The sequence below is a fragment of the Antechinus flavipes genome, chromosome 1 (genome assembly GCF_016432865.1).
Source record: "Antechinus flavipes isolate AdamAnt ecotype Samford, QLD, Australia chromosome 1, AdamAnt_v2, whole genome shotgun sequence".
In the NCBI taxonomy this organism is placed as follows: Eukaryota; Metazoa; Chordata; class Mammalia; order Dasyuromorphia; family Dasyuridae; genus Antechinus; species Antechinus flavipes.
In genome coordinates, this window is record NC_067398.1 from 208,228,897 (window position 1) to 208,253,647 (window position 24,751).

Genomic DNA, 24,751 nt, shown 5'->3' on the forward strand with positions numbered 1-24,751 from the left:
TTGGCATTTAAAGACCTCCAAAATCTGACTCTAGTCTTTCTTTCCAGGCTGAAAAAAAAAAAAAAAAAAAAAAAGACACACATACTGGTGTCTTTCAAGTATTCTACTCTACAATCCAACTGGTCTCTTTGCTCTACTCTGTTTATACCATATCACTTCATGACACCATTTGTTCAAATGTCTTCCCATACTTGAAATGGAGAAAAACCTTGCTGAGTGATGCAAAATAAATATTCTGTTCATTTAGCAAATGAGAAGACAGGCATAAAGGCGGTGACTTCCCTGAGTTACATGGGCTGTGAGTAGAGGAACTAAGATTCAAAACCAAGTGTCCTGTGCTGTCCTTTTCCCACAAGATTATGAGGGACACATTTTAGAAATGTGGAAGTGATGAGAGCTGTTTAGAATGAGGCAGACAGACTACACAGGCCATTCCTTTCATCAGTCTCGATGCCCTTGATCTTCCCCATAACTGAGTTCTATGGAGCTATTTTGATATGAAAACTGTAACCTCCAACATGGTATCTTGTCAAGCCAGATGAATTTGAAGTCAGAAGACTTTCTATGCTGGAATTCTAGCTGTGTTACTTAATATTTGGCCAACCAAAATGTTTGTGGCAGCCCTGTTTGTAGTGGCTAGAAGCTGGAAAATGAATGGATGCCCATCAATTGGAGAATGGCTGGGTAAATTGTGGTATATGAATGTTATGGAATATTATTGCTCTGTAAGGAATGACCAGCAGGATGAATACAGAGAGGCTTGGAGAGACCTACATGGACTGATGCTGAGTGAAATGAGCAGAACCAGGAAATCATTATATACCTCAACAACAATACTGTTTGAGGATGTATTCTGATGGAAGTGGATCTCTTCGAGAAAGAGAGCTAATTCAGTTTCTTTTTTTTTTTTTTTTTTGCTAGATTGACAAAAGAGGTTTATTATTAGATAAGCAAAGTTAAAGTATAGGCGAAGGTAGAGATAAGGAGGGCACTAGACAGAGGGTCCAGTGAACAGAGGGTCCTCACATGGTAGCCATGTTTGGAATCTCTGCCGCTAATTCAGTTTCAATTGATCAAAGATGGGCAGAAGCAGCTACACCCAAAGAAAGAACACTGGGAGATGAATATAAACTGCTTGCATTTTTGTTTTTCTTCCCGGATTATTTTTACCTTCTGAATCCAACTCTCCCTGTGCAACAAGAAAACTGTTCGGTTCTGCACACGTATATTGTATCCAGGATATACTGTAACCTATTCAACATGTAAAGGACTGCTTGCCATCTGGGGGCGGGGGTGGAGGGAGGGAGGGGAAAAATCGGAACAGAAGTGAATGCAAGGGAAAATGTAAAAAATTACCCTGGCATGAGTTCTATCAATAAAAAGTTATTTTAAAAATAATAATAATAATAATAATAATATTTGGCCAACGATGGCCAAGTCAGTTCACTCCTATGAATCTTCATTTCCTTATTTATAAAATGAAGGTAGTAGACTAACTGACTTTTAAAATCCCTTCTAGGTTTCAAGAAGCTAGATCATCTTATTATCCTATTATCAGCTAAAGATTTGGGCCTGCAAACATCAAATATATAAATGACAGAAAGTCTGGGACAACTATTAATATTAGTCTTTGCAGCTATTATAAGCTATAGTTTAGATACACTAATTAGTTTTCAATAAAGGGAGAAGCTTATGCTGAGAAAATTTTTTAAAACCACAATTAGGAATTGGTTAAAAAGGTATAAAAGGAAAAGAGAAGCTGGGCTAAAAGATAAGATCAAAAAAATCTGTATTACTCCTTTATCACTTTCAAATAAGATTTAACTAAGTGAGGGCAGCAATACAGATTAAAACCCACAAATGTAAGACAGAACACAGCTAATTTTTTAATCATTTCAGACTGAAGCTAAAGTTTGAGTCTGAATTTTTTTCAAAGTCTGTGGTGAGAGTTCTCTACTCAATCTTGGCAGGAGTCCCAAACAAGTCTCCCTCATTGGTTCTCCTCGTCCTACAAAATACAAGAAAATAAAGAGCTGAGCCAAAGCTTAAAACTACAATAATGCAGCAAGGTAGGAAGCCCCCAGTTTTCCTAAGGAGCTGGCCAAGTTTTGTAAAGCACTTGTGTTTTAGCCAAAGCTTTTATCTTTAACTACAACACCAGCCTCCCTTCTCCAAAAGTTGGATAGAAAATTGATTTCTCATTCAATTGACCATAATCCCAGATCCATGTAATTCACAGAGATATGAAATGCATGACACAATCATTTTAAACTCCTCCACCTTTATGATTTCTTCTTGGCAACACTGAACTCAATCACTTTAGCTTGGATACCACAAAAGGGATTTTAATACCCTGGGCAAAATTCTGTAAAGTTCATCCCTCAGAGACTTGAGGAATCTCAGATGAGATGCTTTGATTTTCCCAAATGCAGAATGTACAAAATCACATGCCCCTTCCTGCAGAGCAGCCTGTTGGGAAGCTCAAAAGGCAAACACATGAAGTGCCTACCCAGTTTATCTGGCACATAACCCTCCTACCAAGCACCTTTTAAAAAGAAAGGGGGGGAGGCGGAAAGGAGGCAGTTCAACCAAAATTACAGGCTGTCATGACACCTCAATATCAAAAACTGAAAACCTTGTTCCACAAGAGAGTAAGGTTTTTATTCACAATCCCGTTACTAAGCAACTATAACAAAGGCTGCAGGAGGTCTCTGGATCCCAATGCAGTTAAGGGCAAAAATCTGATTTAAAAAAAAAAAAAAAAAAAAAAGGAGACTTCTTACTTTGGAAATCTTTAACATTAGGAAAAAAGCAAAAGACAATGTGGGATCAAATGGCCAAACTGTGTATTAGGGAATAGGTTGTAACCATTCTTTAAAAATTACAGAAGGCACATAAAATTACAACTTCCACATCAGTTTCAGTTTTGATTAAGTTATAAAAGATTTCGAAAACAATCAGTAATGACAATTTCCATGATTAGTTTCTTAAGGTGTTCCTACATCACTCTTAATGAATACTTTTTTAAAATCCTTTTTTAATGACTTTAAAAGGATATCTCCTCCTGGCCCTCCCCACCAAACAAATTCTCAAATCAAATTCTTTGTTTACATAAGCTACTTGTAAACAACTTTCAGTTTTTAAGTGTTGGTTCACAATTGAACCAGGATGGAGAAAAGAAAGGACACCACTGGATAACACACTGTTCCTTTGGAAAGAATGATTTCAGAAGCAAAGTGTATACATTCCCAGCCACTCCCTGAAGTTCAGACAATGACAGCTTTGCAAATGTCAGTTCTTTTTTCAAACTCAGACTATACAATGTGGCTCACTGGAGATCAGGACTCCTCAAAAACTGGGTTAGAAATTCTGGAAGTAGTGAAGTCCAGGGCCAGGATGGGATGGGTCAGGCAAGTTTCAAGGAAATTATAAGGACCAAAACTGTCAAATTCCAAGACACTATTTGATATCAGCAGCCCACAAAACTGGAAGTGTCCCTCTTCCACTTCTGTTCTATTCCCTCTCAACTAGATGCCAAATTGTGCTGTTCTATTACAATGCTTAAAAATTAAGATGACAAAATTCACCTTGTTGTTCTGAAGTGGAACTGACTCTATTGGTCTGGGGTTTTGTTTTTATTTTTTGTGGAGGGGTTTTCTGGAGGGAAGGAAAGGGGCATAGCTCTAAGCTAAAAAGATGATACAGGAAATAGAGAATGAAATAAACTTACTAAGAAGTCTATAGGAATTGAAAAAAAGCCATTCTCCTTTACATGCATGTGATGATTTAAAAATTTTCAGAGCAACATTTTTTAGATAAGTAGGTTTCTTTAACTTGAATTTTGCTTTAAATGTTTGGGTTTTTTTTTATTTTACATTAGATAGAAACCAAAATCTGAACACTTCTACATGCAAAAAAGAATTAAAAAGGAATTAACTATGAAGCTAGGAATTTTATAATGTATATTTGTTTTGAGTTTTTTCACATATACTTACATTTCCTGCATTAAGTAACCAACTTTGCCTATTAAATCTCTAAATATAGTTCTGTTCTCTTCTGTGCTTTATAATCAAAAGCTTTCTTGAAGTACTATCTTTTTGTTTTGCTAAAACTACCTCTCATCTTGTACTCAATCTTCCACTTCACACTTCAAATAAAAAAACAAAAACCCTCTTCCTTGTAACAAGTTAGCAAAGTCTCACAAAGCAGATGCAAATATTGGTCATATCCTCTTTTTGCTAATATCAGTTAATGAAAGTATTCAGTAATATAAATTTTCCCTAAAAATCATTTTGGTTCAAATCTCAAAAGTGTAGATACATATGATGGCCTGACATTTTCTACAATGAATTTTATCTATCACTTTGATGATTTGTTCTTTGGTCTATTATTTTTAGCATTAAATGATTCATTCTACATTTAAAATCAAAACTTTTCCTCAAAGGGTCTGTATTGATTACATGTGACAATAACACTATGACAATACAGGATATACTAAATATTTCTGCTCTCTTACATTTATTTTGAGATTTTTCATGCTCTGGCACACAGTCAAAATTTGTAAAGCTATCATGTACAGCTGATATACATACATATATACATATGTGTATATATAAAGGCATGTGTACACATGTCCTAGTTTCCTTCAAGAATCAAATTTCACTCCTTGCAGCAGGCCTTTCCAGGCCCTCCCCCACTGGTAACATCACTGTCCATCCACTCAGTATATATCTTACATATACATGTAGTTGTTAATAGCTACCTTCTCACATTAGAATGTGAGTTCTTTTAGAAGAGAACTATGTTTTTGTAAATTTAGCATGTGGCACAGTGCCTACCACATACTGGGCACTTAAAAATGCTTGTTGAATGGAAAATAGATTTATGCTTCCTCTCCCCCCATTTTTATGTTCTCACCCACCCAAATTATGAGACATCATAGACACCCTCTTCTTCATTTATCCCAAAGTATTCACCTTCTCATTAAAAAAAATTTTTTTTTCAACTAACAAGCATTTATTTTCTTTCTTTCAAACCACCTTCTTCCCCAAATTTAACAAATACACAGTTAAACAACATAAATTCCCACTTTGGGTATGTCTACAAATTTATATGTTATTCTTCATCATGAATTCATCATGCCTATGGAAAGAAGTGGGTAACATACTTTATAGCCAATACTCTAAAATCCTGAATAAACATTGAGTTGGTCAGTTTTTTAATTTTTCCAACTTATTATTCTTTATAATATTACTATTATTATATTGTTCTCCTACTTCTGCTCCCTTTACTTTGTATTTAAGACATATAAGTCTTTCCAAGGTTTTTTTTTTGAAACTATCATTTCCTTTCATCATTTCCTACACACAATTTGGCACAATGGATATCGCATTAAACTTGGATAGAAGAAAATATGAAATTAAATCTGGCTTCAGACACTTAATATTTGTGTTACCCTAGTAAATAACTTAAACTCTCATTTGCCTCAGTTTCCTCATCCATAAAAGAGGTTTATTAATTATTTTTACTCTCCTACGTTGTCACAAAGATCTGATGATCTTTGCACTCTACCTATACAAATGCTACTGTGACTATATACAACAATATATAAAGGTATATGTATAGGTGCTTGCTATTGCCATTAATATTACTACATTCACATACCATGATTTGGTCATGATTTTGTGAGTTTTTCTTTTGGTCTATTTCATCTTTCCCAATATGACTAATATGGAAATGTGTCTTACGCGACTTCATATATAGACAATCTAAATCAAAATGTTTACTGTATTAGGGAGAGGGGAAAAAATGTAGAACAAAAAAATTTTTTTAATTAATGTTAAGATTTGTCTTTATGTGTAGTTAGAAAAAAATAAAACTATCATTTTTTTTAAAAAGAGATTTTGCAAATTTCAGTGTCCTCAGGTAGATCTACCTAGATGTCTATCTGTAGTCTGGGTATGATTATGGTCTTTCACTCCATATAAAGCTCTCATTCCCCCTAAGGTCACAGTGTTACTTTGATCTTCTAACCCGTTCAGCCAGACTCATGCTGGATTTATTAGCAGTCCCTCTCTTCCAGGGTTTCTATCTTTTCTGTGTAATCCTACACTGGATTCAGAAGCTTACTAAGACTTCTCTTTGGATTTGTTGGTCATTTTTCAATCTAATGCCCTTTTTAGATCACTGCGAGGGCGTAGATGAGGCAGGATTACACTTCCAGGGGAGCTTGGTAGCAGTGAACTGAATGCTGGGCCTGAAGCCAGGAAAATCTGAGTTCAAATATGGTCTCAAACACTAAGCAAGTCACTTAAAGTCTCTAGGCCTTTAGTTTGCTCGTCTGTAAAATAGGGATAAAAATAGTTATCTACCTCCCAGAGTTGTTGCAGGAGTAAAATGAGACCTTTGTATGTGCTCAGTGCTGGGCAGAGATTAGGTGTTATATAACTGCTAGCTATTAACTTCACTAATATCATTATTATTATCCTCTGTGCTTTTTCACATCATTACACTGACAGCAATTATTTAATTACTTTAATGTTCTGAACAACAGTAAGTTATACATTTAGAAAACAGGTGAACTTTTTATAACTGATCTTTCTAGTAGCAGAGCTTTAACAAATATGGTCCCCTCTATCACTGTTCTCTTGTTAATAATAAATAATAACACAATTTCAGGTGAACAAGCCAGAAGACCAAAACAATCCCACATAACCAGTACAACCTTAGAGGAAAATGAAAAAATAAGAGACAAGCAGCACTGACTGGGGACAAGTGGTATAACTTTATCTTTAGAGGAATTCAAAAATATTAGCCAACCTTTCTGGGGCAGACAATCTGTACATGAAAGGTGACTATCTTTAGACTCTTATTAAAAGAAAAAAAAAAAGGTTAAAAGTTCTAGAAGTCTTTTCTGCTTCTATTAATCATTAAACTCCTACAAGCTTACTTCCAAAATAGAGATTTAATCTTATGGGCAGCTAGGTGGTGCAATGGATACAGGACTAGGCCTGAAGGCAGAAAGCTCTGAGTTCAAATGCAGACTCAGACATTCACTAGTTCAGTAACCCTGGACAAGTCACTTAACTTTAGTTTACCTTGTTTTTCCTCAAGTATAAAATGAGGATAATATCTGCACCTACCTTGCAAGGGTTGTTATAAGGGATCAAATGAGATAATATTTTAAACAAAACAAAACAAAAAAAAGTTGATGGTTAGCACAGTGCCTGACACAAAATAGTCATTAAATAAATGCTTATTTCCAATCCTATCCTCTTAACTTGGTCAAATTTCTGAAAAGCAATGAAAAATCATAGTGATTCAAAGCCCAATTCTGGGGGCTTCTAAGAAACAGACAAACTAATTCATTACAAATTTCATATTAGTACATTGTAAAACAGCCCAGTGAACCTGATGTCACAACAAAAGACTTGGGTTCAATTCATAGCTAACATTTTAAACAGCTGGATATATCAGATAAGTCCATTTTTTTCACCTGTAAAATGAGGACTTTTTTATTTTACAAGTTTACTTTCAAGAGAGTATCGTATAAAACTTAAAAGCACTATATAAATATGTTATTGTTTCATAGGCTTAAGAAGGAATCTGAGGGACTTGGATATGGTGTAAAGTACAATCTCTGCTCTGAACTATACAGACTGGATCCTATACTCTCTCAGCAAGCCATTTAGCTCCAGGCAAGACGACAGCTTGAATTGTTGGTGCTGACTTGCAAGAGTAAAGGTAATGTCCTCACCTGGGGGTAATACCAGTGATATCACAAGGTCAGTCTCTATCCTTCTTAGCTAAAGCACGAGGTTCTCTGCGGGTTCCTCAAACTTTTTAAATAAGGGGCCAGTTCACTGTCTCTCAGACTGTTGGAGGGCCGGATTATAGTAAAAACAAAAGCTCTGTTTTGTGGGCCTTTAAATAAAGAAACTTCATAGCCCTGGGTGAGGGGGATAAACGTCCTCAGCTGCCGCATCTGGCCGACGGGGCATAGTTTGAGGACCCCTGCTCTAAACTTTAAGTGGTTATTCTTGGAAGGGCTTGCAAAGGGAATATCATTTCCCAATCTCTCATCCCATCAACTCTCCTCCCCATGGCTACAATTCAGACTATTCCAACGCCTACTACCATGCTCCCTCATCCCCACCCACCTCAATACTACCATACTCACAAGGTTCCCCTTCAGATTTGCACGCCCTCTTCACTATGGCCTCTGGAACACACTCTGTGTAATTAAGCAATTATTTCAAAATTCTTCCTTCAGAATCTGACCAACTGGCATTAAACGAGATGCGTCTCCTCTGAAGGAACACAGCACTCCAGGCCTGCTTCACCTGTACAGGCCGTACCTTCTCCCATATCCCCTGACCCAGCACTTTCACATTCTCCCATCAATCATTTGGCAATTGCCTCTTGTTCAGGGGTCAAATTCACCACCCAATTCAGACTGTGGTGTTTTTGCTGACCCCACCCAAGACCCCGTCTTTCTTTCTCAATAAGGTCAGTGGCTCATCATTATTATCCCTAGACACCCAAACTCCTGACCTTATGCTGAGGGACTACATGTAACTGTTCCCTTCCTTCTCCTCAACGGGATCACCTTCCCTGGCCTGTAACGCTCATTCCCCCTTAGATATACCAAAGAGAGTCACCCCTTGGATCTGCCATCACTGTCACTCCACACGTCCGTGGTTCAAGAACTCCTAAGTTCCTTCGTCCATCTTCGTCTCATTCTTCCCAAATCTATTCTCTGTCCTCCCCAACACCCAACAGGGCATCTCCACAGGTCAGAATTGTGTAAGCACTCGGCCACTCTGAGGACATTCTTCTTTCATTCTCATCTTTAAATCAGATCAAGTGAGCAGGCCAACTGTTTGTTCTGCTCAGCTCCTGAAGCGCTCTGCTCTCCCACAGTCATGACCTTCCTTGCAGGCCCTCAAAGCTCTCATCTGGACTGCTGAAGTAGCCTCCTTTTGGGTCTCCCCAACTTATACCTCTCTCTAGGACAACTTATCCTTCATTTAGCAGTCAAAGCAGTTTTCCGAAAACAAAGTTGTGATGTCATATGCAGGTCTCTTATTCCACATTGCCTCAAAAAACAGATCTAAAATCAAATGGCCAAAGCTTTATACCTCTCAGTTGGATACGTTAGTCTTTCCATAACCTAGCCCCTTCCTAGATTTTCAATCTTCTTTATTGACTCCTCGAGTTTCATATTAGAGTCAGAGAACAGCATAATTTTCTACCCACAACACTCGAGCTCTCATCTCCTCACTTCTGCAACCAGGGTCCCAAACATCTGAAATGTGCCCCTCCCTCCTCTCCACCATCTCTCTGAAACACTGGTTTCCTCCAAGGCTCTGTCAAACATCACCTTCATCAGGAAGCTTCCATGTTCCATTCAGCTGCTAGAATACTGTCTCCCAAACCGTAATTCATTCATGTAGCAAACCTTCCAGATCTACTAATTCGTATATGTTGTCTCCCATCCTTGGAGCATAAGCTGCTACAGGATAAGGGTTTTTAATTTTATACCCCATACTTACCACAGGGCCTTACATCTAGACCAACTGATCAGCAATTTTCCTTTCCTTGAGGGTCTTTTTGGGAAACTGTCAGAAATTCATTTCTGATTAACCAAAGGCATGAAGCATATATTACCCTAAAGTTCCTTTTAACTCCTGAGATTCTATGACTCTCAGGCTATGAGAGAACTGGATCTAGAGTCAGGAAAAGTAAAGTTCAAATCCGGCTTCAGTGCCTTACTACCTCAGTAACCTGTTTGACTCAGTTTATTCAATTCTAAAATGAGGACCATAATAGCACCCACCTCTCAGGGTTGTTGTGAGGTTTTATTAAAAGTTTTGGAAACCTTAAAGCTCTAGTATGAATATTTGTATTTTATTTTAAAACCACATATTTCACTGGTATGGGTATTCCTTCCATTAATACATCTTACAATCTCTCTATAACTTGGGAGATGGTATACATGTCACATGAACAAACACACATGCCACAAAACTATGTTTAATTGGAACAATCAGAAAAGGCACTTGGAATTATAGTAAACTTTCAAAGAAATGATATATCCTTGGAAGTGTGCTAGTCTTGGGCTTAGGATAACTAGGTTTAAGTCCTGACTTAGTATAACCATATACCATACAGGTATAACCATACTTGACTTAGAATGATTATACTCCTAAGTAAGTCACAACTTCTATCAGACTCAGATTCCTCATTTGTAAAATGAGAATTATACATAACTTATTCTAAATTACAGGTTTATTGGGAGGTTCAAACAAGACATATAACATCCCATGCAAACTTTAAGTCTACAAACTTATCATTATTATTATCATTACTGCTTTCTAACACTTTCAAAAGTACCAAAAGTGGGCAAAGAATGGCTAAACAAAGCATGACTTTGATGATGCAACAAAGAATCATTTATAATTAACATGACTTTTTAAACACACAAAGCAATACTATATTTTCAAATTTGTAAATAAGACTACTTTCAAGTATGTAGCTAGATATAAAATGTCTGGCAAATGCATATATAAATGCTTTCTTGGATATTGATTCCTCTTGTAATTTCATATTCACTTTTGTTCAGAAAAAATTATTTTCTTATAGGTCTCACAATTAGAAAATTTAGCCCAAGCTCCTCTCCAATGATCACAAATTCCAAAACTGAGTAGCAAATTAATGAAGCTCTACTGTAAAAGATATCAAATCTACACATCTATTAGCAAAAGGAAAAAAAAGGGGTGAGAAAAAGAAACATTCGATTTGGCCAGATTTAATATGGACCACTGTCTTTTTTTTATAACTGAAATATGAAGCTTAAGGAATCAATTACAGAGAAAAAATACCTGGTTGAAGGAATAAGGTTGAGTATCCCATTAAGAACATAAGTGAACTCAGCATGATTCTGTACAACAAGGGCCACCAGACCCTCACAGCAGGCAGTTCGGACCACAACATTGTCACTGCAACACTTCTCCCACAAGAGATTCAAAGCAGGAGTCTGAAATCCAAAGAACATTCCAAATGATGTCTGATGAACAGCCCATATGCATTCATGTGCGTGCATTGTACCATCCTCCCTACTACTTATCCCTAATGAGGGCAGGAACTGTCTTTTGTTCCAGTACTCAGCACGGTGTCTAACATACAGTAGGAGTTTAATAAATGTTAACAAAGAACAAAATCAATAATATTGCTCCGTCAACAGCAAAACATTTTCCCAAAAATAAGCAGATTCATATTCATAAAGCAGGAATCTCTTACCTGAATTAATTTTGACCACAACAACTAAAGCCATTATTATCTCTTCCTATTCTTTTTTACTCCATGTTATCTCTCTATGAATGCCCAATACACCCTGTGGCTCCCCACTTTTGTTCAATTGCTTTTACTCCTACTATCTAGAATGCCATTTCCTCCATTCCTTCAATGATCCCATTCCAGCTGTCTCAAATACTCTTTCTGTTGAACAGAGCCAGAATTTCCTTCACTCTGATTCAGGATACTTTGTACATTTCTCAAAGTACTTATAAATTATACGATGTAGGAGAACTTTCTGGGAACACAATTTATATTCCCTTTTAAAATATAAGCTCCATGAGAATGGAAACCAAGTCCTATTCTTTTTCAGATCTCCAGAAAACCAAGCACAATAGATTTATATAAAATGGGGTTAAGAAAAAGAAAAAGAAAAAGGATCAAATACCTATGATTTCACTGGTAGAGGGATCTCCTGAATAAATAAACTTTCTACTAATGCAAGTTGGCAGCTTCCCTAAAACCTATACAGTCAAAGATAAACCCAGAACAGTGAGAGGTCAAATGACTTGTCAAAGTGACAAAACCAAAATATATCACGGATAGGATTTGTATCCAGGTTTTTCTGGTTTAGAAGCTAGCCCTCTCTCTATTCATTACTTGAATGGTAGTCAAACTTTTGGTCTCAGGATCACATCACACTCTTTAAAATTATTAACAACTTCCCCATAAAACTTTTATTTACATGAGTTATGGCCATTAATAGTGACCACATATAAAATTAAATTTGACAAAAATTTAAAATGTATTCCTTCATTTAAATATAACAATAAGGATTTTAACATATTTCTACCATGTTTAACATATATTAGACTACTTGCCCTCTAGGGGATGGAGTGGGGGGAAAACTGGAACACAAAGTTTTGCAAGGGCTAATGTTGAAGAATTGTCCACACATATGTTTTGAAAACTAAAAAGCTTTTTAAAAAGTGAAAATTTTTAAAAAAGAAAAAATAAATATAACAATCAACTTACATGTTAACATAAACAATGCTTTAAAAACATACATTCATATATATATATATATATGCATATATATAGACATAGTGATGAGAAACAATGCTTCACATATTTTAGCAAATTTTCTTCATATCTAGCTTAAAAGAAGACAGAATGTCAATATTTGCTTTTGAATTCAACCTATTGGAATATGCTGTTCTAATTGAAATATATGAAGAAAAACCAGCCTCACACAGATAAATAACTGGGAAAGGAGGAAATATTTAAATAGACAAATTTCTTCATATTATTATGACAATAGTTCTGACCTTGATAATCCCTGGAAGAGGGGTGTCTGTATAAGACACTTTGAGAACTACTTTATTCAGAGGTATGCTGGAGCCAATTCATAATGGCTTTGAAGAGCCCACTATTAAATTTTGAATGTGACCATTTACACCTCAGAAATAGACAAACACTAGAAATCAAGGCTTAAATTATTGTTATGTTAAGGGGCTAGTCTCAAAGAAGTGATATATATGTCTGTTGAATGAAATCTCCTGAAATTGATGATACAAATTCAGACAGACAGGATGGGATTATATAATCTAGGTCCACAAAATGCAACTCTCTCCCAGAGAGCAAGCTAATCAGTCACAAACAATGCCAATCAGGTTTATACCAGCTCTGAACGAGGAGAATGTTATCACAGCATGGAAAAGAACACCTGAGGAGAGTCCAAGTTCACCATTGACCATATATTTACAGGAAAGTCATTCAATATTTCTGAGAATCTTTTTCGGACACTGTCTCCCACCCCTGAAATGCAATTTCCTTTTCCTCACCTCAGGCACCTCTACATTCCTTAAAATCCCTAGCATCTTCCTTCAATGCTCATGAACCATCTCTTATGGGGAAGCCTCTCCTGATCTCCCTTCCCACTTGAAACAATCCTGTGTATAATTATCTATTTACATATTCCATTCATCACCAATATCACCTCCTCTCTCCAAATCAAATAAAAGCTCTTCATTTTGTTTTGTTTTATCTGTGTATCCCCTGCACCCAGCACAGTGTCCTGCATATAACAAGTATTTAATAAACAATTATTGGATTGTACTTTCTGAAGCCAACCTCCAAATGGATTTCCTATTATTATCATCATTGTTTTATCAATGTTTAAGCATGGTCAGAAATATACATGGGCCTACCTTCTCACTACAAAAGGTGAAAAACTGAGCAATGAGTCATTCTTTATTTAGTCACATTTACCATCACCCAAACAGCAAGGGATACAATAGAACTACATAGAGGAGACCAATAAAAGGAGTAAAATAAAAAACAAGTTCAACACAAACCTGATTTGTCGATTGGCTGATCTTTTCAGATGAAGTATTTTCCTTCAGTACTGCAGCAATAAGGTGACCTACAGCCTAGAAAACAAGTAAATAAATCTAATTAACAAAGAAGTTCTTTCCAAGTGTCTTTCTTATCTAAAATAAGTGTAGTACATAAAAGTACAGTGGAATACTAGACATAGAATTAGGCTTCAAATGACACCTGACATGATGAGAACAAGTTTTATGTATACGTAAATAAGTCATTTAATTTTTTCTGAACTTTGGTTTCTTCTATAAAATGGCTAAACTACTACTACCCATGATACTCACCTCATAGGATTGTTGTGAGGCTTGAATCATATCACCTATGTAAAGCACTTTAAAACTGTTTTAAGTGCTAGGTTGTTATTATTATTATTAGGGTTAGAAAGTACATTGTAAAATTTATCTATTATCACAGAACCATTAAACATGTATTTCAGAAAGAAGAGAATCCATTTTATTAACAAATGTTGTCGCGATATAAATATAGTTTTAAACCCTTTCATTTTATTCAGTCTTTGATAAAAATGTCCAGAAAGTTCTTGGTATCTTAAGCCAACATATATTTGAATCAATTAATGACAAATAACAGTGTCTACCATCTGCAAATTACCATAATAATCAAGACAAAGATGAAAAATCAGATATCTTTTACAACACAGAATCTACCAGGGGCTAGGAAGGCAGTATAGCTAAAGGCGTTTATGAAAATTATGATACAAGGCAGGATTAGGTTAAGTGTAATGAAGAGGTTGAGATAAAATACTATGAAAAATGTGCAAAAGAATTATTTAAGGGAAGAGAGGGAAGGAGAGAAGGAAGGAGGGAGAGAAAGAGAAAGCAAAAGAAGGAGGGAAAGAAAAGAAAGAAGGAGAGAGGGAAGAGAAGGAAAGGAGGGGGGAAGAAAAAAAGGGAGGGAAGGAGAGAAGAAAGAAAGGAAGAGGGAGGGAGGAAGGAAGGGAAAAAAGGAAGGAAGGAGGAAGGGAGGGAGAGACTTGTGACACACTTAATATATTCCAGGCACCATGCTAAGCAGAAAAGACAAAAATACAATCAAAAAGGACATCATCTATCCTAAAGGATCTTACATTTTAATGAGGGAAGAGGAGAACTGGAAAGCAGAGTATATGGCAAGAAAAGAATAAGAAGGGAATAAGAAAGAACATGAAGAGTGAAATAATAATGGCCTGGGCCTTCATTAGGCCAATGAATATTGGTCTGGATCAGAGATTTATGAATCCAAAGATAGGACAAAACAGCTGCATCATCTCAACTGTATCAGCAAAGAGGAAAAGCACAGAAAGTGAGGAAAGGAATCAGGGGTAAGGAGCCTAGGTACCTCAAAAACAGAATTCTAGACCAAGAACTTCCTAAAGAGACCACATGGAGACATATCCAGGGCAAAGAGGCTACTGGTGGTAAGGTAAACTACAGGAAGGGGAGGAGTATGAAATAAGGATGGAAGCCAAGACACAGAAGGCCTAGAAGGCCAGAGTTCTACAGTCTGTTTCTTTTTTTACTCCATAAGTAATGGGGAACAACTGAAAGTTTTTGAAAAGGAGTATGATTACCAGATTTTCACAATAAAAAATATTAGTTTGTCTGGAGGACTACTAGAAAATAGATGATTGAAGGCTGGTACTGTTCTCATTCCTGTCTTTTAGGTCCTGTATAACCTAGATTCACACATAGTACTTGTCACTAAATGTTTCTTTAATTGAGGGAGGTCAGGAATGTTTATTAGACTGGACTGGATAGAGGATCAGGGAAAATCACAAGACTGAAAAATAAAGAACTCAGATCTTCAGATGGGTCTATGATCTCATCAATTTGAAAGTTTCTTCCAAACATGCAAATTACTCCATTTATGACTGCTCATCCTTTACAATTCTTGTACAGGTATTTTTTTTTCACACAAGTATTTTATTTTTAATTTATGGAATAAAACAAGCATTCCAAGGGTTCCATTCCAAACACTAGAACAGGGGTCCTCAAACTACGGCCCGCGGGTCAGATGCCAGAGCTGAGAATGTTTATCCCTCTCACGCAGGGCTATGAATTTTCTTTATTTAAAGGCCCACAAAACAAAGTTTTTGTTTTTACTATAGTCCGGCCCTCCAAAAGTCTGAGGGACAGTGAACTGGCCCCCTATTTTAAAAGTTTGAAGACCCCTGCACTAGAGGCACTCTTCAATTCTCCCTGCAGATACCAGCAAAGTACTTTGGCTCTGTATCAGCAGTCCCTTGCCCTCACCATCCCATCAGCTCATCTCTTCCTAGTGCACAATTGCTTTCTTCAAAATTCTTCACTGGTCATATGTTGTCACCTGCTCACATTTACTAGGCTTCTTTCCATTGTTTTTAGGATATTAATTTTTAACTCTTCAGAGACAGTTACATTCCATCTCTTGCTGCCATACAGCAACAGTGGTAGGATATTATTTAAAAGTTAAGCCTTTGCTTTCATGATAAACATGGTGTTGCTAAAGGAGCTTGCAATGTTCCAAGGGTAATCTAGCCTGCTCCTCTCCTGTGAAATCCTCAGCTCAAATTATTATTCATCTGTCCTGTCTGTCCCAGTTTTACAAACTGATGAACAAGCTCTATAGGCTGTCTATCTGAATACATGTTAAACTGGGCAATAGACATTCTTTGTCAACTAGGACTTTCCTGTGCAGATGCTCAGGCCAAATTCCTTTAAGTGACTTCAGACCTAGGAGGTTTGTAACCTAAAATGACTAAATACAATCAGTGCAGTCATCTGCAAATAGGAGGATCTAGAGAACTTCATTCTCTGGGAATTCCTTCTCAATACTACTTTATACTACATCTCTTCCATCAGAATGACAAACACTTTTGGAAAATATACATCCCCATGTTTTATTTCTTACCTGATTTTTATGATCATTGATCATTACAATCATTGATCATATTTCTTTGGTAAGCATACATCACCATGTTTTATTCCTTGCCTAATTTTTATGATCAGAAGATCATTGATCATCTTTCTCTTGGTTAAATTAAAGATCAAGGGATCTTTGATGATTTTAATTTACAGATAGGAGATGCTTTGTTGAAAAGTATATAATGTACCATTTCATTCTGCCAAATAAAATACCTTTTTTTCATAACCAGCAAACAATAAGCACAGTGGTTCTTACAGGCTCTACATCGATTCTTCATGACATGATAAAGATGTAATCCATTTTTAAATATTATTCATGAAAGCCTATTTGTACCTTACTAGCAATGCCCTCCATTTATATAGCGGACTCATTAAGATTTTGTACAGCTGGTAGATTAAGAGAAATACAGGTCAGTAGTTATTCCTGTTCTCTGCCTCACTTTTTTTCAATATTAGGAAGATCTCAGAATTTTTATCTATGCATTTACCATCTCCTTTTTTCAGTTATCTCATATCAATCTCTCAATATCCTCACAACTGTGAGGCATCCAGCATAGATCTTGCTCTATTTACATGGTCAATGGCAGCTGCTTTTCCCAGTCTTTCTCTTTAGTATCATTCTTATCTCCCAATAAGCACATCTGGATCTGTGATGTCATAATAGTAACACTGTCCTTAGTGGGGGAAAAAAGTTTGTTGTCATTTTTAACACATTTTCCATTTTAAGTTTGTTTTTTATCCTCCATCCATTTTTGTCCTTAAATGTTTTTAGAATGTCTCTACTTAGTCGAATTTTCTGCCAGCCCATCTTTCATACTATTTTTTGCCTTTCACTGCTTGTCTGCTTTTTGACAGACAATCATCATTTAGTCTTCCTACCAAAATTTTACAAACTTATATTCTCACCCTGTGAAGCCTCTGACTAGTTTTACTCCACTGGCAACAAAATCATGTGTATGCTGCCAAACAAATATGGGCAAGTTTATAGGAAAATACACTGGGTGGAATGCTGGACTTGGTATGGGGAAGATCTGAATTTAAATCCTACCTCACACTTTTACTAGGTCTGTGACTCTGGGAAAGTCATTTAACCTTTAATCGGTTTCCTCATTTGCAAAATGAAGATAATAATAGCAAAATTCTTTAGGATTAATTGAAATATGTAAAATGCTTTGCAAACCTCAAAACCTTATATAAAAGATAGTTATTTAAAGCTTTGAAACTTTTTTAGTTTCTTTGTCCACTTCCCATTTTTGCCAATCAATTACTACTTCAGAGCTGGTGCTCTATCACTGCACCACCTAGCTGCCCCTTGCTCTCATTTTCTTAAAATTCCTTATTGACTTTTACTAATTCTGATTTTACTTCTGATGAGTTAGTTGTCTCACTACACAGACAGCTGATTCAGGGATAAATCCAAATCAATAATAAGTCTTTTACAGACAGTTCAAATATAATCAACTGGCAGGAGCAGGGGGTATGATGCTACAGGGTATCAAGATCAATATCAACATTTTCCCCCAAAATATGCTCATGATATAAAAGACACGAGGCTTCTGGGTCACCTACAAGCCTTTGTTCCCTCCATTCATTTGTCCTCATTCATGGTTTCATAAATTTCCCTTTCTTTTCCAAATTCTAAAGTGAAATCACCAAATGTCAGAGTATTTATCTTGATTTAGTTTAGAGGATCTTCTCAAATTCTTCATAGAATTCCTTTACCTCAGAAATTAGGAATGACATATAATTTGCATCAAGACTTCGATATAAAACATCAACTGTTCAACTATCAATCATAGAAAGGATCTACCCACCCATTTCTATGACTCAAAACATATCCAATATCCTAAATGAGATTGTGATTTTGGTAGACACCTCTCTAAAGGAAAGCTCTGGACTTTGGGGCAAAGACTAAAAGTTTGGCCTTTGTTCTTTTCATTCATTTCACCTCCCACCTCCACATATCTTTGATGTCTCTTGTCTCTACTTAACACAACCTAACTGGACTATTATAATAGCTTTCTATTTAATCCCTCTACCTTAAGTGTTTCCCTTTTGCAGTGCATCCTCCATTTAAGAAATGTCCTTCTTAAAGCACAGGCCTAATTACTTCATTCTCCTATTTAATAAACTCTAATCACAAACTCAAGGATAAAATGTTATTTTATCTTTATCTTGTGCTTTTAAAATTTCTATTTCTTGTTCTATAATGTCCATAATTAGTACAGTAGTAGATTATATAACCCCAGATAAGTTCATATATATATATATATATATAAAAGGTGTGGATTTACACAAACAAAAAATTGTGGTAATTACTATTCTGATGTGACCCCATTAATGAAACAGGATGACCTTCCTTCCTGTTAGCTCTCCACTCGAATCATAGTATATAGAACATGAAGCCTAAGGGTTACGGAGAACTATTCTAATAAATCTTTTAAAACTGTGATCCTATTTTCCTTTCAGTTAGATGTAATATAATTATCTTAATTCAATGTGTCAATTATGGATTCAGGATTTTTTCATGATCTCGGCATACAAGGACAATTTCCTCTCAAACTGTAAACTGTTAGGGCATGAATAATAGATTTTTTTATTGTAATTTACAGTGACTGAACTCAAGGGAAGGAAAGAGAGAAAAATTATGCAGTACATATAAGCAAAGTTTTGGAGAGAACCAAGAAAGTGAAAATTATGAATCTTAGCCATGAAACTAAGCACGCCTTTTATCCCAAAACAGAAACCATCTCATACCTCAGATAGGAAATGAGAATTTAATGGAGAATTAAAGAGATGAGGTAGATTTTAAAAAAGAAAATTAAGAAATTCTACTCAGGCAAAAGAATTAATATAATGAAAATTCCAATGTCATTGATATTCAGTATGAAGTCCAAAGATCCAAAGGCTAGGTTTGATGGTACAGTGGGAAAAAAACCCATTTTGGGGTCAGGAAAACCTAAGTTCAAATTCAAACTCAAATGCTTTATTGCTGTATAACCCTGGCCAAGTCACTTCATCTGCATCACTTTGCTCATCTGTAAAACAGAGATAATAATAGCACTGAGGATCACATGAAATCATAATGGTAAATCACTTGGTAGAGTATTTGATTCAGAGTAAGCACCAAATAAGTGCAACAAATTAATAATGTTATTATTAATTATTGGAAATTATTAGGACCCACATGCACAAAAATGTTTGTGGCAACCCTGTTTGTAGTAGCAAGAAACTGGAAACTGAGTGGATGCCCATCAGTTGGAGAATGGATGAATACTTTGTGGTATATTAATGTTATAGAATATTACTGTTCTGTAAGAAATGATGGCTTTAGAGAGACTTGCATGAATTGATGCTGGGTAAAGTGAGTAGCACTACAGATCATTGTACATGGCAACAGCAATAATTATGTGATGATTAAATCTGATGTACGTGACTCTTTTCAACAATGAGGTGATTCAAGCCATGTGATGGGAAGAGCCATCTGCATCCAGAAAAAAAGGTCTATAGGGACTGAATGTGAATCACAACATAGTATTTTCACCTTTTTTTTGTTGTTTGCTTGCTTGTTTTTTTCTTTCTCATATTTTCCCCTTTTTGATCTAATTTTTCTTGTGCAGAGTGATAAATGTGGAAATGTTTAGAAGAATTGCACATGTTTTTTTTTTGTTGTTTTTTTTTTTTTAATTTTATTTTATTTAATAATAACTTTGTATTGACAGAATCCATGCCAGGATAATTTTTACACGACATTATCCCTTGCAATCACTTATGTTTCGTTTTTTCCCCTCCCTCCCTCCTCCCCCCCCCCAGGATGGCAAGCAGTCCTATATATGTTAAATATGTTGCAGTATATCCTAGATACAATACATATTTGCAGAACCGAACAGTTCTCTTGTTGCACAGGGAGAATTGGATTCAGAAGGTAAAAATAACTCGGGAAGAAAATCAAAAATGCAAATAGTTCACATTCATTTCCCAGTATTCCTTCTTTGGGTGTAGCTGTTTCTGTCCATCATTTCTCCAATGAAACTCAGTTAAGTCTCTTTGTCAGAGAAATCCACTTCCATCAGAATACATCCTCATACAATATCGTTGTCGAAGTGTATAATGATCTCCTGGTTCTGCTCATCTCACTTAGCATCAGTCCATGTAGGTCTCTCCAAGCCTCTCTGTATTCATCCTGCTGGTCATTCCTTACAGAGCAATAATATTCCATAACATTCATATACCACAATTTACCCAGCCATTCTCCAATTGATGGGCATCCATTCATTTTCCAGTTTCTAGCCACTACAAACAGGGCTGCTACAAACATTTTGGCACATACAGGTCCCCTTCCCTTTTTTAGTATCTCTTTGGGGTATAAGCCCAATAGAAACACTAAATTGCACATGTTTAATCTACACTGAATTACTTGCTATCTAGGAGAGGGGGGGAAATTTAGAACACAAGGTTTTGCAAGGGTGAATGTTGAAAACTACTTTTGCACGTATTTTGAAAATAAAAGGTTACTATTTAAAAATAAATAAATAAATGTGCAATGTGCAATAAAAAGGAGTTTCAAACATATGGCCCACAAACCACATGTGCCCTAGGAGACTCCCTAATGGTCACCAATCCAGATTAAAATAGAACTGAAAAATATTTAACAAAATAAATAAAAATACAATGAAATATAGATGTTAACATGTGGTTTTATATGTTGCTATATGGCCTACAAGGAGTCATATGTCCAGACTGGTGCCCATTTCTATTTGAGGTCAACATCACTATTTTTTTTTCTTTTTTTTTTTTTTAATTTTCAATAGTATTTTATTTTCGAAATACATATAAAAATAGTTTTAAAAATTCATCTCTTTAAGACCTTGTGTTCCAAATTCTTCTCCTTCCCTCTTTTATGTACCTTCCCAATCAAGACAGGAAACAATCCAATACAGGTCAAATGTGCACAATCCCTCAAACATATTTCCACATTTGTTATGTTGTGCAAGAAAAATCAGACCAAAAGGGGGAAAAAAACATGACATCACCAATTTTAGACAGGAACAGCCAGATGGCACAGTGGACAAAGTGCCAGGCCTGGAGTTAGAAAGGCTCCTCTTCCTGAGTTCAAATCTAGCTTCAGACACTTACTATTTCTATGACCCTGCATAAGTCACTCAATCTTGATTACCTCAGTTTCCTCATTCGTAGTATAAGCTGAAGCAGGAAGTAGGAAACTACTCCAGTGTATCTTTGCCAAGAAAACCCCAAATGGGGTCAGAAGGGCTGGATGAGACTGAACAACAACTAGTTTAGATCAAAAAATGAGTCACAGGAGATTTAAGACTTCTGATCCCTAGGACTATTAATCTTTCCAGAAAAGAAGCAAAAGGAAGCAAACATGAGGTAGTAACTGAAACCCCCGGGAACAATCTCTAGGGACCTCATATGGAAGCAATTTTCCTCCCATCCAAGAAGTCAAGGACCAAAGGAAAAATCCAAGAATACGAAAACAAGCTACAGAAAGGAAGTAGAATATAACCCAAAGTCAGAGGTGGGACTAAAATTAAAAATAAAAACAAAAACAAAAAACAAACCCTAAATTCTTGAATAAAATTTTAGGTCCTTCAGAAAAAAACCTGTTTTGTTTTCAATCCTTCCCCCCCTCCCTATTTTTGTCTTTGCATCCCAAGTACTTAGTATATAGGAGGTGCTTAATAAATGCTTGCTAAAATGCATTAGCAATACAAATCCACTTACAGTTGGGTTACAAATCAAATGTTAAAACCCAGAATCAAATAAATGTAATGGTATCCAATAAACCCAAAACACAAACTACTGAAAGTAATTCCCTTTTTAACAAGAATTTCTGAGGAAACTAGAAAACACACTGGCAAGAATTAGATTTAAGCCAAAATCTCACACTGTGTTAGATGTATTTGTGACCTAAACATAAAAATTCACACACACAAAAAAAAATGTAAATTAATGGCTAGAAGACTTCTAAGCCAAACAATGAACAGATAGATTTAGACCATCAGGGATTCATAGAAACCAAGGAAGTCTTGTCTGAATGTTACAGTAAAAGTGAGAAGAATCAGGAAAACAATTTATATAATAATCATAATAATATGAAATGGAACAAAAATGAAAAAATGAATTTGAGAAATTCTCTAACCAATTATGATTTCAGAAGACTAATAGGAGTATGGTTTTCTTCCTTTTAGCAGAGGACAAAGTGTTACTTATGGTTAATGTGTATATTTAGAATTTACTGTGCTTCTCTACTATAAGGCATAATTATAATGGAGGTGGAAGCAGGGAGGAGGGGCAATCATTAAGAACTGATAACTATTGCTTTTTTTATTTTTAAATCAACAATATAACATTTTTAAAGTCCTTATTATAACTCTAAGAACAAATGAAGATAAATAAAAATAAAAGTTTTTACAATCATACTCTCCCCAAAATAATAAAAAGCAAACAGCAAAACAAAACAAAAAAATCAGGAAGATCAGGGTGGTCCAAAAGTTTCTACTAATTAACCAATATGAGACTAAATTTTACTTAGTTTGGGATAATAAATGAACCCCCAAGTTTCTTCTCTCCTTATATTTTTGATTCCTTTACAAGAAGACTAACTCTTAACCAAGAACAGAGATGGATTAGTGAAAAGGTCTTAGGTCTTATTTAGATTACCCATAAAAGAAGGTAGACCTACAAGTCTTAAAGACTTCTTATACTTATTCCATTTTAATATTTTAAAATTCACTTATGGCAACTAAAAACAAAAACCTTTAGAAAATCTGAAAAGGCTGTGTTGTCATTATTATTATTATATAGGCAGCAGAGAAGAGAAATAAGTATAACCTACATCCCCATCTGAAGAGAATCAGAAAGAACTTTGATGAGAGAATTAAGTGGTATTGATATGCCAAGGAACTGAGAGACCTCACAGAGAATAATGTATGTTCACAGAGAATAAAGTATGTTACAGTACTGACCCAGGACCAGTAAAACACTTAACATATGCTGAATGTAAATCAACACATGCTATGTTCACTTTTTGGTTTTGTTTTCTTTTTTTCCTCTCATGGTTTTTCCCTTTTGTTCTGATTTTTCATGATTCATAACATAATTCATAAAGAAATGTGTATTTTTTTAATTAATGTACATGTGTAACCAGAAAAAAATTTTTTTTTAAAAACTTCACATGATTTCACAAAGGTCATTCTGAAAAGTAATTCTTTTTGCATAATACTACAAATAAAGAATATTAAGACATTAAGATAAATCAAAACTCAGTCCTTCATAGACTACATAAGTTGCTTTTTAAAAAATAAAAAGTCACCAAAAAATAATTACTTTCTACTTAGGACAAAAATACTTTTTAAAATGCCTATTTGAGAGAAATGTACATTAATCGAGATTCTAGTGTGCCAAGAAGGGAACTGTGATATAACAAGAAAGTCCAAAGAAAGCAATATGTCTAAGACAATTATTCTTAGGTAGTGTGTTTCTAATGAATCATCTCGTAATTTTAATTTTGACTTTTTAATTATTTTTTAAAGGAAGTGTTTATAAGGAGCAAAACCATTTAAAAGTCAAAAATTCAAAAGTTAAATCAACATAGCAGTAAAATTTACAGGTTGCCAACAAGATAATTACCTGTGACTGGATAAGAGAATTAGGAAACTCAAACCTTTTCTTTATATCTTCTGACATTTTTGCTTATCATACAAGATAGAGGAACCTACAAAAGATAAGAGAATACTTATTAGTACTAAAAAAAGAACTCATGGCAAATTAAGTACGCCTATGAGGAAAAACCCATAACCCTAAATTAATAAAGGAATTCATTCAGAAGACACTTAAAACACTTGAAACAAAATGTATAACTTCAGCATTTTGTAACATGCCCATTCTTGTTAACCACTTAAGTGTTCCAGGGCTGAAATCAATGCCAGTAACTCTCCAATATTTAGTAATACTAAAACAGAAATACTGATACCTAAAGGGCTAACTACACATTATTTAAAAAAAAAAGAAAGAAAGAAAGAAAGAAAAAAGAAAAAGAAAAAAAAAGACCAAATAGCAAAATATAAAACAAGACAAAAGCTTTTAAACTTCCACAAAAGGTAGATGAAGTAGATTTTTCATTTTCAAGTGAAAGTCAACAGAATTCC

The 24,751-nt window shown here is 35.3% G+C and overlaps 1 protein-coding gene across 1 annotated transcript in view; it reads right to left on the reverse strand.

Annotated features, from left to right (window-relative positions):
- The window catches only part of FOCAD (focadhesin), a 349,882-nt gene extending 325,562 nt beyond the window's left edge, over positions 1-24,320 (reverse strand). The window contains exons 1-3 of the mRNA XM_051995374.1: positions 24,234-24,320; positions 13,653-13,727; positions 10,884-11,038 (exon numbers count right to left, since the gene is read on the reverse strand). Of these exons, the coding sequence (XP_051851334.1) occupies positions 10,884-11,038; positions 13,653-13,727; positions 24,234-24,290 (287 nt within the window). The 5' untranslated portion in view covers positions 24,291-24,320. The remainder of the gene's footprint in view (positions 1-10,883; positions 11,039-13,652; positions 13,728-24,233) is intronic.
- Between the last annotated feature and the right edge of the window lie 431 nt (positions 24,321-24,751).